The sequence below is a fragment of the Argentina anserina genome, chromosome 4 (assembly GCF_933775445.1).
Source record: "Argentina anserina chromosome 4, drPotAnse1.1, whole genome shotgun sequence".
Taxonomy (NCBI): domain Eukaryota; kingdom Viridiplantae; phylum Streptophyta; class Magnoliopsida; order Rosales; family Rosaceae; genus Argentina; species Argentina anserina.
The window spans coordinates 9,273,983-9,290,781 of NC_065875.1; the positions used below are offsets into that span (position 1 = coordinate 9,273,983).

At 38.9% G+C, this 16,799-nt stretch overlaps 2 protein-coding genes and 1 long non-coding RNA gene across 4 annotated transcripts; 1 reads left to right on the plus strand and 2 right to left on the minus strand.

Moving 5' to 3' along the window:
• Positions 1–702: 702 nt before the first annotated feature.
• LOC126791836 (uncharacterized) lies at positions 703–3,703 on the minus strand. The gene is made up of 8 exons (XM_050518329.1): positions 3,563–3,703; positions 3,382–3,479; positions 3,070–3,125; positions 2,889–2,977; positions 2,291–2,399; positions 1,899–1,912; positions 1,121–1,222; positions 703–1,036 (listed from the first exon to the last, which is right to left on the minus strand). The coding sequence occupies exons 1-8, from the start codon at positions 3,623–3,625 to the stop codon at positions 896–898; spliced, it is 672 nt and encodes a 223-aa protein (XP_050374286.1). The 5' UTR covers positions 3,626–3,703; the 3' UTR covers positions 703–895.
• A 5,822-nt stretch (positions 3,704–9,525) lies between these two features.
• LOC126791849 (uncharacterized) lies at positions 9,526–11,472 on the plus strand. Of its 2 annotated transcripts, none has more exons than XR_007671858.1 (3): positions 9,526–10,054; positions 10,238–10,606; positions 11,134–11,472. It is a non-coding gene; the product is annotated as an uncharacterized LOC126791849 (long non-coding RNA). The 2 variants fall into 2 exon arrangements; XR_007671857.1 differs by having other exon boundaries at positions 10,528–10,606.
• Positions 11,473–11,682: 210 nt separating this feature from the next.
• Positions 11,683–14,726, minus strand: LOC126791831 (uncharacterized). The gene is made up of 4 exons (XM_050518323.1): positions 14,628–14,726; positions 13,018–13,342; positions 12,382–12,651; positions 11,683–12,107 (listed from the first exon to the last, which is right to left on the minus strand). Exons 2-4 carry the CDS (start codon positions 13,288–13,290, stop codon positions 11,838–11,840), a joined length of 813 nt encoding a protein of 270 aa, XP_050374280.1. The 5' UTR covers positions 13,291–13,342; positions 14,628–14,726; the 3' UTR covers positions 11,683–11,837.
• Positions 14,727–16,799: the final 2,073 nt, after the last annotated feature.

The following is a 16,799-nucleotide window of genomic DNA, read 5'->3' on the forward strand; positions in this document are numbered from 1 at the left end:
ATTTTTTAAAGTAAGGTTCATACAATAGAACAAATGCCAATAGGTAAGAGTCCATATAACGCTAAAGAATGTGATTTGGCGGGGAAACAACTAAAGCTCATTCCGACAGTAATGAGCTTGTTCAGCTCGCATTAAAGCAAGCCTAATACAACTAAAACAGTCTCGATCTCTAAGACGTTCTTAACCTATATCACCCACCTCTCAAAACACACGTAATTTTGGCACAAGTAAAAATACAGAAGCACCTCAAAAATATTTGAGACTATCCAAATTGTATCAGACTTGGAGACAGCAAACAACAACACAAAATCAAACGACAGCTAACTCCTTCCCGGCAGGGTTGGAGTTAACTGTTACCTGAGCTTCCTCTTCCACGCTACGGTTCTTGGTGCAACTATTGATTTCGACCCCCGCAATCCATTGTTTCAAAAGGTTGTGCCCCGAAGCCCAAGTCAAGTAGTAGCCAAGACTCTTTGCAGACTTCTTTGCTTATACAAACAGCAATATATGAGGTGCAAACTAAACTTTCCCTACTTTTATACGGATGGAACATACTAAACGCGGATTGCCTTAGTACCCTCTTTCCTTTTGACCACAACTCGCAAGGGTGGATTTCATAAACGGATAATCAGTCTGAGAGTGACACTAGGGACAATTCTCTTTAGAAAAAAAAAAAAAAAAAAAAAAGACACTAGAGGGTAGTTTAAAAAATGGGTATATTTTTACTGTCTAAAATATTAACCATAATAGAATCCCTACAAAAAATTAGATATGCAAAAGATTAAAAAAAAAGGGACATTTCCCCTATAAAAATTTACAACATTTCTCTTCCCCTATCCAACAGGAAAAGAATATACTAGGGTTAAGCAGCTTCTTTCACATTTTCTAACTCGGCCTAGCTTGGGTTTTCAATTTCTGACTTTTCAAGCTCAACTATAGCATTGAATCCAAACTCATTCCCTGGGGTGAACAATGATTGGAGTTCTTCTGCCGATTGGGTGGTGTTGATCTTGTTTTCTTTCACAGTCAGATTTTCCTGAAATTGGAAAGGTTCTAAAAAGGCCACACAACTTTAAAAGAGAAACACATACATACATAGAGGATGTTGATTATGACTTGCCTGCTTTACATAATCAGCCATGGCAGAGCTTACTACTTCTTGTATGACAAACTTTGTGACACGCTCTTTACCAAGTATATCCAAGAGAAAGCTTTTTGGTACCTGAGAAGTCGCCGGTTAGTCACAGAAGAACAAGACTAGAGAAAATAACTTGCAAAACAAGTTCAACTGCATAACCGCTTTAAACAATCGCACCAGCAATATGCTGTTATGCCACTTATCAATCATAAACAGCTAAGAAACCCAAGTTCACGAGTTTTTAGATTCTGCCCAAGTTTGGGTTCTCTAAAAGCACAGTTCAGCATGAAGATGTGACCACTTTACCTTATAGTTTGCAATTTGCTATCCATGTGGCATTAATATGGTTTGCAGCTCAACATGAAAAAAATTAAAAAAAGAAAAGCTTTTGTACATATAAAAGGTGTGCCTCCATCATCCACCCAAAGAAAAATAAAATATAAGTGGAATTTCTAACAAGTTTAAACTACTGAGTTGGACAGTTATAGTGCATCAACTTATAGAGATGCACAAACAGCCCTGGTATCATATTTAATAATTGAAGAAGAGCTGAATCAGGCTCAGCCTACTTATAATTTGAAGTGGTGATGCCATTTGCAAAACATACATGTTTTAACGAAAAGTTGGGACAAATCAATGACATATTTTGCAAGGATATGAATAATCACCCAATAAGACCTATTGTATATGGACTATATAGTTACATACTGAGAAAATAGCAAATGGTAAAAATTAACGGACTGAAGGCAAAGCTACTGACCTTTGATGTTTTTCCTGGAGTCCCTCGAAAGCACATGAAAGGATAAAATTAGGTTAATACTACTTGCGATTTCAAAAGTTATTCAAATACAGGGTTATGAGTAAAACAAGAAAGAAACATTATCAGCTAGAAATAGGACGACTTAAACATGGATGCATTGAGGTCAATAATCCTAAGCACATCTAAAATGAGAAGAACCTTAACAGGATTTTCTAATATCGTGGTGTAGCCACTTTTGAAGTGCCGTTTTCTTTTAAAAGATTTTTGAAGAGCCCAGGGATTGTAGAAGTCATTTAGAAGATAATCTATATCTAACATATGTACGCTGTGAGCCCTAAGGTTAAGATGGTTCACCAATTCAACAATAATAGGAGGGGGCGTGATTGCATTACCTCCTTTTTGCCTGCGAAATCCTGGAACTGGTGGGGCTGTGCGTGCCAAATTTGTCAAAACCTGATCAAAAACTTTTTGTGTTTCATCCCCAGCCACGTCCACTCTAACCTAGCATTTGGTCATCATAACTATAAGGTCCCAAACTCTGACTGAGTAAATGCTAAAGACAGACATAACTACAGTTTGAGAAAGTAACTCAAATAAACAAACTAGAAACTGTAGATTAATTCCAACAAGACAACAAATAATGGAATTGAATAGCACAACACAATCAAACCATTAATAAAATGAAACGAAAAAATTCTATATAAAACCCAAAAAAAAAAAATTAACGAAATATAACAAAAAACTATAACCCCCATTCTGATTTGATGATAAGGAGAACTTATTGCAGAACCAGTGAGTTTTTTCTAATGCTTGTTTCAAGAGTTCAATATGAAATTGTAAATACTTGAGTACCGTTTCTGTTTCCCTATACCAACAAGACAGATGTTCCTATGACGACTTAAACTCTTCCTTAAACAGCATTGATGAACAAATTCAAGTTATCACCTTAAAGCTTAAATCAAGGTTGAAATGCAAGTACTGGTAACTTACTTGTATAACATTCTCATCTTGGGACTCGACAACAATTTTTGTGGTCTTCAATCTTATTACATTTTCTTCTGCAATAGATGCCTCTAAACCTGCAACACCAAAACAGAAATAACGTACAATTGACACCAGGGAGCAACAGGAGTCGACAGAGTGATACCGCAATTAACATAAATAAACAAACCTGAACCGGCTGCGTGTACTGGCCAGGATAATCGTGCAGGACCGATCTCATGCATACTACAACAGAATTTAACCTCAGTATATTGGAAATTTACTCTTCAAACAACCACATATTAATATGTACAATTCATTATATATGTCTCATTTTTTTCTTTTTACTCTTGCTAAATGAAGAAAACCCAGTTAGCTTGGCAGTAATGGGTCTAACTAAGTTCATTACTTGCACTATTATCATGCTGCATTGCAAAGCAGGAAGTCTCAGTTTGTATTGAAGAAAGGTGTGAGAGATGGGAAAACGGTATGAAAAGTTTACCGCGAGAAGAGACTATAGTGAGAGCAATGTAACCCCATTTTTGTTGCATTTTGATGAGCAACAACATAAGTACAGTTGTATTTTCTGACAGGGAAACGCTGCAAGAAATAAGGAAGTAAATCACCGAAAACTTTAGAATTGGAAGGTGCACAATTTGAGGTTGAGCAATTTAAAAGAGTACCGGAGGAAGTCCAAGGGAGGGGAAATTCGAAGGAATAGTTATCATCGTCGTCAACGAAGCCATGGCTGCTGCTGCTGCTCCCGACTATAATTTTCTGATGACTCCGGGTTTTCTTCTTCTGTTTCTTAAGGAGAATCTTATCCCCAAATACGACGCCGTCTCTTGTAATTCTGAGAAGCGCCAATAACCTCCGAGCGCCCAGAATAAAATTCCATATTTACCCCTAAGGTAATTGAATCCTCAGCTTCCAACTTCTCCCAACCCTAAATTTCAATTCTTATACTCTTACCAGTTACCAATACCAACCTTTGTGGTTTGGACAATAGTTGTCTTCCAAATCAAATGTGACCTCGACTTCTTGGCTTGGGTGATTCTTGATTGAGTTTGGAAAATGTGTATTATGTTCTTTGAATGTTATCAAGATGACACGGCCATCTGTATTATGTCACTTCAGTTCTGGTGCTGCATATTTGTGTCTGTTGACGCTCAAAGAGCATGAGAGAAATTCTTAAAGAGTTGTCCATGGTCACATAAATTCTTAAAGCTCTGAGCATTGATTTTTCACTTTGAGCATGAATTCTGCATCTTCTCTTTGCTGTTTTTCACTCCAGATGTGTGCATGAATGGATCCTATATCGTAATGTGAAATGGGTTTGTTGCTTACTACAAATGTACATTTTCATCGCTTAAATCATTTCACTTATAAAATAAGGCAAAACGATGCTTTCCTTGTAACTGCTCTCACTACTTGCCATCTGATGCTTGAATATTTCTTAGAAATGAGCTTGTTTTTCTGTAGGGATTTTAGAGTGTAAACATGGAGGAGCTGTGTGAGGACCAAATGAAGTGACTCTATTGTACCTGTAAATAAATTGTACAATGTCTGCAGATTAGATCTATTCACATATAACAAGAATACAAGTATGAGACTTCTAGTTATATGCAGTATCCACTTTTTTTTTTACAACAGAATCCAGTTCTGGGGATCCAAGAGGTCCTTGCTGCAAGGCTGCGAGTCAGTACCTCTGAGCTACTGTTTAGCAGAGGCTATGCAGCACTATTGGTCGTAAACTAATATTCAAAAGCATTATTATCTGTCATGTGGATCATAATTACATATCTTAATGAAAAATCATCTATGCAATTGATATACTTGAATATTGAGATTTGTATTGATATTGATTGAATTGATACAAGGCTAAGTTATCTATTTATAGGAAAAATTGAAAAATATTGCACTACTGTTAGCACTAATCCTAATGATTAAACCTAGCTGTTAACACCACCATGAGTAACATGCTCATGCTTTACCAGCTCACAGATGTTCCAGCTCACACTCCCCCTCAAGTTGGCGCATACATATCAACCATGCCTAACTTGTTAAGTGAGTCATAAAAGATCTTTTTAGACACTCTTTTTGTGAGTATATCCGCAAGTTGCTCATCCATAGGAACAAACGGAAAACAAATGATCTTAGCGTCTAGCTTCTCCTTTATAAAGTGACGATCAACCTCTACATGTTTTGTACGATCATGCTGCACAGGATTCTGTGAAATATCAATAGCTGCCTTGTTGTCACAGTACAACTGTATAGCACACTTAGGCTTAACACCCAAATCTTATAGCAAATTCCTAAGCCATATCAACTCGCACACTCTCTGAGCCATACCCCTGTATTCTGCTTCAGCACTGGATCGAGCTACCACATTTTGTTTCTTACTTCTCCACGTAACAAGATTACCTCCAACAAAGGTAAAGTATCCTGATGTGGACCTCCGATCCATAATATTTCCAGCCCAGTCTACATCTATGAAGCCACATATCTCAAGGATATTATTGTGATTAGAAAACATTACTCATCTCCTTGGAGCTGACTTCAAGTATCTCAAAATCCTCACAACAACATCCAAGTGATCCACACTCGGATTATGCATGAACTGACTCACTACACTTACTGCATACGCAACATTTGGCCTGGTATGTGACAAATAAATCAGGCGTCCAACTAGCCTCTGATAACGAGTTTTGTCAGTGAGCACTTGATTTGGGTACTCTGCTAACCGATGGTTCTGCTCAATAGGAGTATCAATTGGAGTGCAATCTAACATACATGTTTTCGTTAGTAGATCAAGTATGTACTTCCTCTGACACAAATAGATACCATCACTTCCCCAGGCTACCTCAATACCTAAGAAGTACTTGAGTGTACCGAGGTCTTTCATCTCAAACTCTGTGGCTAGCTACTTCTGTAATCTATCCACCTCAATAATATCATTACCAGTAACTACCATATCGTCAACATATATAATTAAGGCTGTTACATTCCCTTGTTGGTGTCTGAGAAATAATGTGTGGTCTGAATTACTCTGCATGTAGCCAATTTTCCTCATGAATTGTGAAAATCTTCCAAACCAAGCACGAGGAGACTGTTTAAGACCATACAGAGACTTTCTCAATATGCATACAAAGTTATCTAGAGAAGTTGCCATATATCCAGGAGGAAGATCCATATACACTTCTTCTGTAAGTTCTCCATGAAGAAATGCATTCTTAACATCAAACTGTCTAAGTGGCCAGTTTAAGGTAGCAGCAAAAGAGAGCAATACCCGGATATTGTTCATCTTTTGCAACAGGTGCAAATGTCTCATCATAGTCTATGCCATATGTCTGGGTGAACTCTTTTGCTACTAGGCGTGCTTTATACCGGCTCACTGCCCCATCTGGATTATGCTTCACTGTAAACACCCAACGACATCCCACTGCCTTCTTGCCATGTGGTGGAGATACAAGCTCCCAAGTATTGTTCTTCTGTAATGCTTCCATCTCTTCCTCCATCGCGTTCCTCCATTTTGGATCTCCCAATGCATCCTGCACTTTGTTAGGTATTGATACAGCAGAAATTTGATTCACAAATGATTCATATGACTTAGACAATCTTTTGGTAGACATAAAATTTTCCACATGATACTTATTTTTAGCCTGAAAGGTAGGTTCATATTTTTTTGTTGGCTGACCCCGAGTAGACCTATTTAGCAAGACATATTGTCTACTATTAGATTCACCAGTATTAGCCCCAATGGAATGACTAACCTCAAATGAGTGATCTTTTGTACCAGGGAAACGTTGGTCAGGGGTATTAACAACAGTAGGGGAGGTATGAGGGGCAGTTGTGGTGTCACTTTCCAGTACCTGAATCTCTGAAGTGACTATACCAGAATCATTTGGTGGCACATGTCTAGCTGATACATCATTAATCTCAATCGAACCTGTCACCATATCTCCTGGCTGACTTGTCTCCCTCTCTCCATGATATAACTCTTCAAAATATGAATTCTCCCTCTGAAGAGCAGTATCAGAAGACGTGAAATAGCTCATGTCCTCAAAGAAAGTAACATCCATAGTGACATAATACTTTCTGGTAGGTGGATAATAGCACCTGTACCCTTTCTGACGTCCAATATATCCAACAAACACACATTTAACTGCTCGGGCATCCAACTTAGACCTCTGATGTTTTGGAAGATGGATAAAAACAACATAACCGAAAACACGGGCGGGAAGATTATGAAAAGAGGGTAAGGAAACATGGGATGCAAGCACCTCATACGGAACTTTGCCTTCAAGGACACGGGATGGAAGAGGATTAATGAGGTGAGCAGAAGTTAGGACAATATCACCCCAAAGGTATTTAGGCATATGGGCACTAAAGAGAATACACTGGGTCATATCAAGTCAATGACGATTTTTTCTTTCGGAAACTCCATTCTACTCAAGTGTGTAAGGACACGTTGTTTGATGAACAATTCCGTGTGCGTTAAAGAATTCCTGAAAGACACGATTCACATATTCCCTCCCATTATCAGAACGAAGAATTTTAATTGTGGCATTATATTGTGTTTGGACAGTGGTATAGAATGCTTGAAAAGCCGGAAAAACCTCATTTTTGGTTTTCAGAAGAATAATCCACGAAATACGTGTGCAATCATCAATAAATGACACATAATACCGCATTCCCGACACAGTAGACTCTTTGGAGGGTCCCCAAACATCAGAATGAATTAATTCAAAAGGAATAGTAGGTTTATTAGAAGTACTAGGGGAATAAGTAGATCAATGACTCTTGTCCAAGACACATGTTTCACAACAAAAAACTGACTCATCCACACCAAGAAACAAAGTAGGCATGGATTTTTTCATAACACTAAAAGATGGATACCCCAAGTGACGATGCCATAACCAAACTTCACTTAACTTATCAGAAGTGGAGAGTAAAGCGATCCGGGATGGTGCCCCTGATTTCTTCCCGGCATATGTCTGATCCAGATGAAAAAACCCGACCAATTAACTCCCCGGTGAGAAGATCCTGAAATATCACATACATGGGAAAAAATGTCACAGAGCACTTAACTTCAGTGTTCAATTGTGGGAAATATATCAAATGATGAGATAAAACAGATACATAGAGCACATTGTGAAGCTCGATTGTGGGAGTAATACGAACTGACCCTTTCCCTAATACGGGGAAGGCCTCACCATTAGCATTAGTAACATATGGTACTGGTGGAGGAGATAATATAGTAAAATAAGATTTGTCATAAGTCATATGATCGGACGCACCAGAATCAATAATTCATGTATCAAAACCAACAAAGTGAGAAATATATAAAGCCATACCAATCTTATCACGACCAGCTATTGATGCTGTGGGTGTTGCTCCTCCTGCTGTATGATGATCATGTCCAACCACACCATAGATATCTGGTTCCTGGACCAGTTAAATAGCTGCTTTCGCCTTAAGACGATAATTAGGCCTTTGGGGCCTAAGGCGTGGATACAACTTTCAACAGGTTGCACGAGCATGGTTTGTATCATGGCAATAAGAGCAAGGAGGGCGGGGCTGATTTCCGAAGCCTAGTGGTGGTCCGTGCTTATGAAGTGGAGCTGAAGTTGCTTGCTGAAGGAATGGTGTTGGAGATCTTGCCTGAACAGTAAGGCTAGAAACTTCAACTTGTGTCTTATGAAGACTCTCCTACTGAGACTCATCCTTACGGATAAATGTGAAAGCTGTGATTAGGCTAGGGGGTTCGGTCTTTCTGAGTAGCTCTCCTTTCGCACTGTTATGCTTTGCATCAAGACCTTTCAGGAAATGGTGAACTCGCTCAAGCTCCTTCTCTTTTTGGTACCAAACAATATCCTCCTGATTCTTGATCATGCAAGGACGTTTCACATCAATCTCAGCCCAAATATTCTTCAGCTTGGTGAAATATTGTGCCACCGGTTGCCCATCCTGGTGCATTGCAAAAGCTATGCATATTAACTCATAAACCTGTATAAAATCAGAGTCATTAGTAAATAGGACTCCCAATGTCGTCCATATTGCATGTGTGGTATCACATTCTGCCACCAGGTCAAGTATCTCTTCATTCATGGCTTTGAACAAGATAGACATTACAAGACCATCATTATCGTCCCATTTAGTGTAGGCAACAACAACATCTTCATTGGGAGCCTTAGTTACTCCGGTTACATGCCATATCTTGTGCATTCCTCGGAGATGGGCTGTCATAATTCTCTTCCATTTACGGAAATTGGCCACATTGAGTTTAGCTCCCCCAAAAGCACCACTGTCAGAATTCTTGACAGATACTTCAAATTTCTGAACATCATTGACTTGAGAACTCTCTTCTTTGTCTCCAGAACCCATTGTAAATCAAATCAAATCACAAATCAGCAATAATGCAGCTGAAGCAAAAAAACTGATAGGAACCTGCCTCGGGTACACAAGAACTGTCGGTGAAAAAGCACTGACGAGGGCGGGTCGGATCTCGGGTCGGGTCTCGGGTCGGGTCGGGGTTAATAAAATCCCTTCATTTTTTCTGTTTTTCGGGTTGTGATCTTCACCGCTCCTCCAGAAACCGATGATTAGAGTGTCAGGTGGTGTCGGCGTAAAGCTCCATCATGATGCAGCCGGCCGACTGGCCTCCGATCGTCATGTTGAAGAAGACCTTAGGGTTCTGAGCGGCCATGGATTCGAGGTTAGGCTTTGGTTTTCAAAGGAATTGGGAAAATAGGGTTTGTGTGATGATGGTCAGTGATGGAATGTGAAGCTTGGAGTGTGGATTCGAATCTGGGCTGCTGAGGCGAATCCTAAGTCAATTTGACCATTTGGGATTCAATTTATGGAAATTTTGAAGATTTCTCCTCTTGTTTCACCGGAAGGCACAACCGGAGGCCGATGTGGGATTGAGGGCCGAGGTCTCGGGTCGTCGCTGCTGCTGTGTCGGCAAGGAGGCGACGACGGGGAACGGACCGAGCGGGAGCAGCACGATGGGGCAGAGGCACGGGCACGCCGATCCGGGTGAATGGAAGCGGCGTCGGAGAGCAGCTTCGGCTGGGTGATGCAGGTGTTGCTGCTTATCCGGACGTCTGGCAAAAGACACTTACGCCAAACGGGAGAAAACAAAACGGTGGAGCAAATTTGCAACCAACCAAGTAAGTAGGCTCTGATACCAACTTGAATATTGAGATTTATATTGATATTGATTGAATTGATACAAGGCTAAGCTATCTATTTATAGGAAATATTGAAAAATATTGCACTGCTGTTAGCACTAATCCTAATGATTAAACCTAGCTGTTAACACCACCATGAGTAACATGCTCATGCTTTACCAGCTCACAGATGTTCCAGCTCACAGATATGTAGCGCTATATCTACACGCCATCAAACTTGTTGTTTCTGCCTATTAGAAAACGCATTTGCGTTCGTGCTCCTGTGTCTGATTTGTGGTTATTGTAAATACATACCTATATGCTTTTCTTAGTTGCCTATGACAACAATTATGCATACATTGGTACTAAATAGGAGCAATAAATATAAATTGTAACTTTGTAAGATATACAATGCTTACAATGCTTTGAATTTATACCTTCAAAGTTCATGTTTTTATGTTCCATATTTACAGGCTCCGTTCTCACCAACTGACCGAAGAGTGTCTTGCGCTACCATCAGATGAAAAATCACGTGAACATTAAAATAAAGGGGTATACGTTTTACACCCATTTTCAGAACATGCTTTTAGAATAAACCCACCTATCACTGCAAAATCTTCATATGGCTAAAGTTAGGAATAAGTCATTTCACGAAGAGGTATAATCATGGGTCCTGAGTTGGTTGTACACTTGTACTGCATTTTCCTGGTACCTGCAATAAATGAAGATGTTTAAACCTCAACATTCTCAAATGTAAATATAAGTATAAAACTAACAGGCCTTAAGAGCAACAAAACTTTGAAAGACAAAACTGTGAATCTGCATTCAAATATCAATATCTGTGAATATTCGTACGTAACTTGCTTTCTTGCATAACAAAAGAGAAGAACGAAGCTAATCGTAGCCAAGAGTTTGCGAAAGTACATATTTCCTGGTGCTCGAGTTTTGTGTAATAACCATGCATATATGTTCTGTAAATATCGGTAGATGTTGATACTAGAAATTGTTGCAGTATATATTATTGACGTCAGCATTCAACCAGTATATATCATCAACTGACATTTTCTGTGTTTTCACAGGAATATATCTTAAGTTGGAGAAAGTTGAAAGTATAATGCTTAACAATCAAGGTCAATGGAAGGCTCGAGTCCAAAGAGAGAGTTTGGGGTGACAGACAAAGAAGTCATAAGACAAAGTGGTTAAGAAAAAATATGATCCAAGATGCCCAGAATGGTAATTCTGGACGACAGCAGCAGAGCTGGCATGGCAGAAAAAATTCTAGCAGGGGAGATCAAAGAGGGCGAGTCGGTTCTGTGAATGTCGATTCTGATGGGAATGCCACCGCTCGACAATGGCAGAAGATGTACAGAAAGATTTTTTTTGTTTTGTTTTTTATTTTTTGATCAAATGTCATTACTACATGTCTACATGTACAGAAAGATTAAGATGGCTGTAGTGTTTATCATTAGCTAGCTTATTTAAACATACATTTTATGGGCCACTCTAAATTATCAGGTGTTATCAGATTTCCATCTTTCTGCGGACATGCAAATATCCTAGCTACTTTTAGTTAAAGTAGATGTGCTTGGTTCTGACATTGTCAAAACTCCAATCCAGAGGTCACTGGCTGTAGCGAAAATATCTGTCCAATTAATTTAAGGATCAGTGTCAGAAGTAACATTGAAATCTACATAATAAGCTGATAACTCGAACCGCCCTCAAATATAGAGATGGGGAATTGCCTACTATAGAGGGAAGGTTGGTATAACTATACCGACTTGGACTATTCATCAGAATCTGATTCCAAATAAGATCTAATGCTCTCATTTATGTAGCGATACTTGGCCGGGCTATCCCACCAGGTTGGGGTACGGATTATGGCCTTCTCCAAAAAGTACTTATCATGCACCTTTTTCTCAGTCAGCTTCTGGTAGAACCTTCCCCATTTGTACATGGCACGTCTTAGACGAACACTCTCAGCCCCTGAAAAGAGATACTTGAGGTAGTCCTTTGCTAACCGAGTCCACTCCTCACCATCAATGATGTAAACATACTGCAATAGAAGAATTCACTACAGCATATCAAAACATAACATTGATGAAACTAAAGCAACAGAGACAAGTTACAACATCATGTAAGTGATCAAACTTTTTCCAGCTAGGTGGGAAAGAAGATTAGCAAACCTAAATATCATACTCATATAGGCAGCACCAACTGATACTCTATCTGGTGCTGGTATTGCATGCAGCATATGGAGCTTATTCTACATCTCATCATTAAGAAAACAATAAACTTATATGAATTGCTATGGCATGCGGGTTTCTCACCAAAAATATAAATCCAATGGTTGCTAGAATAACTTGCAATGTTTCATCAAAGATTCCAGCAAAGCCTTCGTCTTCTGATCCACCAGATGGATCAGAACCACCACCACCGCTCCCACCACCTGCCCCACCCCCGCCACCGCGGCGGCGTCTGTCACTATCCTTGTCTTCATAGAATTCTTTCTTTTCTATCTGCTGACGTAATACATCCTCTATTGAAGTTTCCTTCTTCAAATTGCCCATTGCTTTCTCCATGGATTTCCATGGGGAACCCTGGAATCATTAAGATATGCAGTAAGAATATGTTGCTGACATGCATTTGCAGGCTCAGAGAGACCATAACAAATATCAAGGAGTATACATCTTCAAAACTTTTCACTAGTTGAAGGGAAAAGTCTCCAAATATATCATAAACAGAATCATCAAGTCCTCCGATATCCGAATATATCACTCTTCTGTACAAATATCTGACTAGGTCATAATGTCATGTGATATGTGCTGAATGGACAGATTATAGGTTGACAAGAAAAAAATAATAATAACAGATTTGAAACTGCAAACATATCGCTGATAATTAATAAGGACATAGTTCAACCATATATTCAAGTACTTTGTAGAGGCTTATAGGAAGGGTCTTACCTCATCGTCACTTCCATTTTTTCCTTTTCCGCCCCATAAACAGACAGGTGATGATTGTTGGTGCGTAGATACTGCCCTGTAATGCTGGTTTTCCAATACAGTCACACACCGTTGCTGAACTGATACATTGCAGGTTGCTACCAAACAATTTCTAAGATGAGCATGTTTAGCATGTATTGGTAAAATATATGGCTGTGAAGTGAGACAAAGAGATTGGGAACTGTTTCTGAGGCCGATGGTAGGATTGCATGAAGTTATGTGCACGATGCTCATCCTCAATAAAATTCTCGGCTTCCTTGCAAATGTCACATGAAGATCTACAATCCTACAAAACCATTCTCCAAATGTCATCGACCAATAACCCAGGAAAGCATATCGAACAACAAGGTTGATGAATCAAATTGAGTTTGAAACTCAAACATGCCACTAACTACTTCTTTCTTCTTCTTTTTTTGTGGGTCCGAAAAAGAAAATGTTATCAACCAATTAAAGGTCATGGAAATAAAATTTAGACAACGCCCTACTGTGTTGGTTTCATGAGAAAAAATGAGGTGAAGAAACCATTACTACAGTATAGGAATAGAAAGCTGAATGTGCATGAATTTCTGCTCAAGTACTCAACTATGTAACACAAATTCTTAACAAAGAAGAGATATCATTGCCCTCCTCCTGGCTCATCCAAACACATTTCCCAATTGAAGATCATTGTGCAGCAAAAAGTGAGAAACAAAGTGATGTTGTTGGTCGGAACAAGTTTCTGGGAAATAAAAATTCTGCATCGATCAAAAAGGCACGAGTAAACAGCTAGGGGTGGATTCGGTAGTAAACCGATCCACTTTTGCCTCCACCGATGCCGAACCGACTCTTGCCGGTAAGGGAATTTTCAAACCGTAGCCGACCAAGCCCTCAGTACTACCGAAGTTTCAGTCACCGAATTCTCGGTTCGGTTTCGGTTTCCAGAGGTCTAAAGAAGAAGTGCTGAAGAAGTTAAAAAAATTAGGAAGAGAAATAAGAAAGTGAAATACAGAGGTCTTGTTCTTCCTTGATTGAAGTTCTTAAGTTCATATAAATATATAGTTCACATAAAGAATTCATTACAGACACAAACAAAAGGAAAATTTTCCATTCGAAATTGAAATCGGCAAATCACTTGTTGCATCGCTGCAATCCCATTCTTCTTAGAATTACAAAATGGGCATTTTGCTGTTTGTTCCTTGATTGAAACACACAAAAACAAAAATATTTACAGCCATTCCAGTTCATCCAACACAAGATCAGAAGAGAGTAAAAAGAACTTGCCTGTAGATCAATTCAATTCGGCCTCAAAATGGGGTACTCTTGAGGAACTAGGGTTTGGAAAATTGGGTTATGGGGTGAGATGAGTGAGAACTGAGATTTTGTGAATTTTTGGGGATGGAGGCGCTGAAGAGAGCGACTGAAGGGAGGGAATGTCGAAATGGTTCATTATCCCCTAGCGGTGGGGTTTTGCTTCTATTTCTTTGTTATATTTGTTATAATTCTACCTGACGCAAAAGAATGCAATAAAGGACTAAAAGCAAAGAAGCAAATGAAAGAACGAGAAAGAGAGCTAGACAGAGGCAGTGGCTTACCAGTGCGGGTCAAAACGATGACGGTGGCGCTGAGAAGAGAGAGAGTCGAACTTGGTTTCTCTTTGGGAAGGTCGACACACTCCCGAAAGGGTTCGCAGAATGAAATGAAGCATACATCGCTGTGTGTGAATTTATTTTAATTGACCGACTTTTTTAAACTCCACCGACGGTTGAAAGTTTACAGATTTTCATAAAATAATTAAAATTATTTATTTCAACTACAGATTTTTAGTTTATTTCTATAAACTTTTATTGATTTATGAAATTTAGATAATTGATATTGATCGGAGTTTCATAGATTTTTCAGTACTCATAAAAAATTTATTTTTTTAGTTATGAAAATAACGCATGGTAACTAAACAATGTTCATAGTATGTCCCTCTACTACAAGTCAACGGTTCTATGATAATTTGTTTCACTCCCGAGTGGTTGGGTGTGCCCTAAGTATCTAGATTGGCCTTATAGGTTTTCTGACGCCTCGTGTGTGCTATTAGATGAAGATTAATGCATCGTAAGAAAATTTTATACTTAATATTTTTTTTCTAAGCAAATTTATTAGTTGTATCTATTCCAAAAAAAATTAGAAAATCTCAATTATTTAAGAAAATTTAAAAGAAACTCTTCAAATTTAATATATCAACAAATATATACCAAAGAAATGGAAGTAAATAAATCTTATTGGAAGTTTCAAGCTAAAGAAGTCAGTGTTAATGAGACATTGATATGAAAATTTTATACTTCTTTCATCATCATTATTTTTATTATTAGCATTGAACATGTGTTTACATATGAGAATGAGGTTTTAATAAGTGTAAAGATACAAGGTAAGAACATAACATAAAGAAGAAGAAAAAACAATCATGAGATCATAGGAATAAACATGTTAGCTTGTAGGAAAAAGAATCGGTAGAGAAAAGACAAAAAAGAAATAAAGAAAATGGTGGAGAATGAACATCTTCAAATACAATGATAAAATACATGATAAATTCCATGAAAATCTTTGGTCTAAAGGTTAGACAATTTTTGGATTGTGGTGTGTATAATTAACACTACAAAGTCCATGAGTTCATAAATCCATAATTATGAATGATATTTTGAATACTCACATAATTCTATTCCTTTTAAAAAGTTCGGTTTAAATACCCCCAGACTTTCCTAGATTTCATAATGACTTTTAAAAATCCTAATTGAATACACCTAAACTTGTATGGATAATTAAAGTCTATATTGTATGACACCCATCCTTCTTTTCCAATCGATCTGCTAGCCCAGCCGCGGCTCCACCTTGGTTGCATGACATCGCCTTGCATCTTCTTGGTCACCCCCTACGCAGCTCCGTTGTCGTCGAGAGACCACCTCTCCAGATCGCCAGCGCTGCTTTCAAATCTGCCTCTGTACACTAACATCGTCCTCGTCTGGGTCATCTATATCTTGACCCGGGCCCAGCTTGGCAGCCTCAAGCTTTGCTCGACCCCACGACGCCCTCCTCCTTCTCGCCACCCGGACGAGATCTAGCTTCTAGAAATCAATGGCTGCTCCTGTATGTTTAGAACCCAGTGCCGACGCCAAGCCGGAATCTCTGTGCAAATCTGCCTTCGTCGCCAAATTTCTCGCACGAGCCTCGACCCGGATTTGCCGACTTGCTGACGACGTCTAGCCTCTCCGACCGGCGACCCATGGAGGTCTCCTCCATCGCATCTGCAGACCCGCCTATAACGCTGTATTACCAGAGTTGACCTTGATGCATGCTCCACATCTAAGAACCACATGTCATTTTTGGCACCTGTATCTATTTATATTGAGGGCACTTTGGAGATGGAAATGTAACATTCTTCTATTCTCAAGTAAGCAAATTTTTTGAGTCTCAGGCTACGGCTCCGCCCGATCCAATATGCAAGTTTTTGTTGCTACAGACTTTTGATTAGTAAATATCTTTTGACTATGTTTTCTGCCTAATATTTTTCAAGTATGACGTTGGCATTGCCATGTTTCTTACTCGACTTTATCTTAAGTCGTCTATTGTAATTTCCAAATAGTTTGTGATTGGCATATTCAATAAAATTTCTCGTATTCTTTGTTTACAAGATGATCTCATGAGAATTTTATTTACCTTACTTTAGCATGAATGGTCAACGTTTGTAACTCACGTGGTTTTTAAATTGGCGGCTTTTG

What these genes read in the sequence shown, in the direction of transcription:
- LOC126791836 (XM_050518329.1), bottom strand. Translation starts at nt 3,625, where the DNA reads ATGGCTTCGTTGACGACGATGATAACTATTCCTTCGAATTTCCCCTCC. An exon ending in CACTATAGTCTCTTCTCGCG is followed by an intron (nt 3,126 to 3,381) that starts GTAAACTTTTCA and finishes ATTCTGTTGTAG; the next exon opens with TATGCATGAGATCGGTCCTG. An exon ending in AGTACACGCAGCCGGTTCAG is followed by an intron (nt 2,978 to 3,069) that starts GTTTGTTTATTT and finishes TTGGTGTTGCAG; the next exon opens with GTTTAGAGGCATCTATTGCA.
- LOC126791831 (XM_050518323.1), bottom strand. Translation starts at nt 13,290, where the DNA reads ATGAGCATCGTGCACATAACTTCATGCAATCCTACCATCGGCCTCAGA. An exon ending in AAAATGGAAGTGACGATGAG is followed by an intron (nt 12,652 to 13,017) that starts GTAAGACCCTTC and finishes TAATGATTCCAG; the next exon opens with GGTTCCCCATGGAAATCCAT. An exon ending in CCATTGGATTTATATTTTTG is followed by an intron (nt 12,108 to 12,381) that starts GTGAGAAACCCG and finishes CTTCTATTGCAG; the next exon opens with TATGTTTACATCATTGATGG.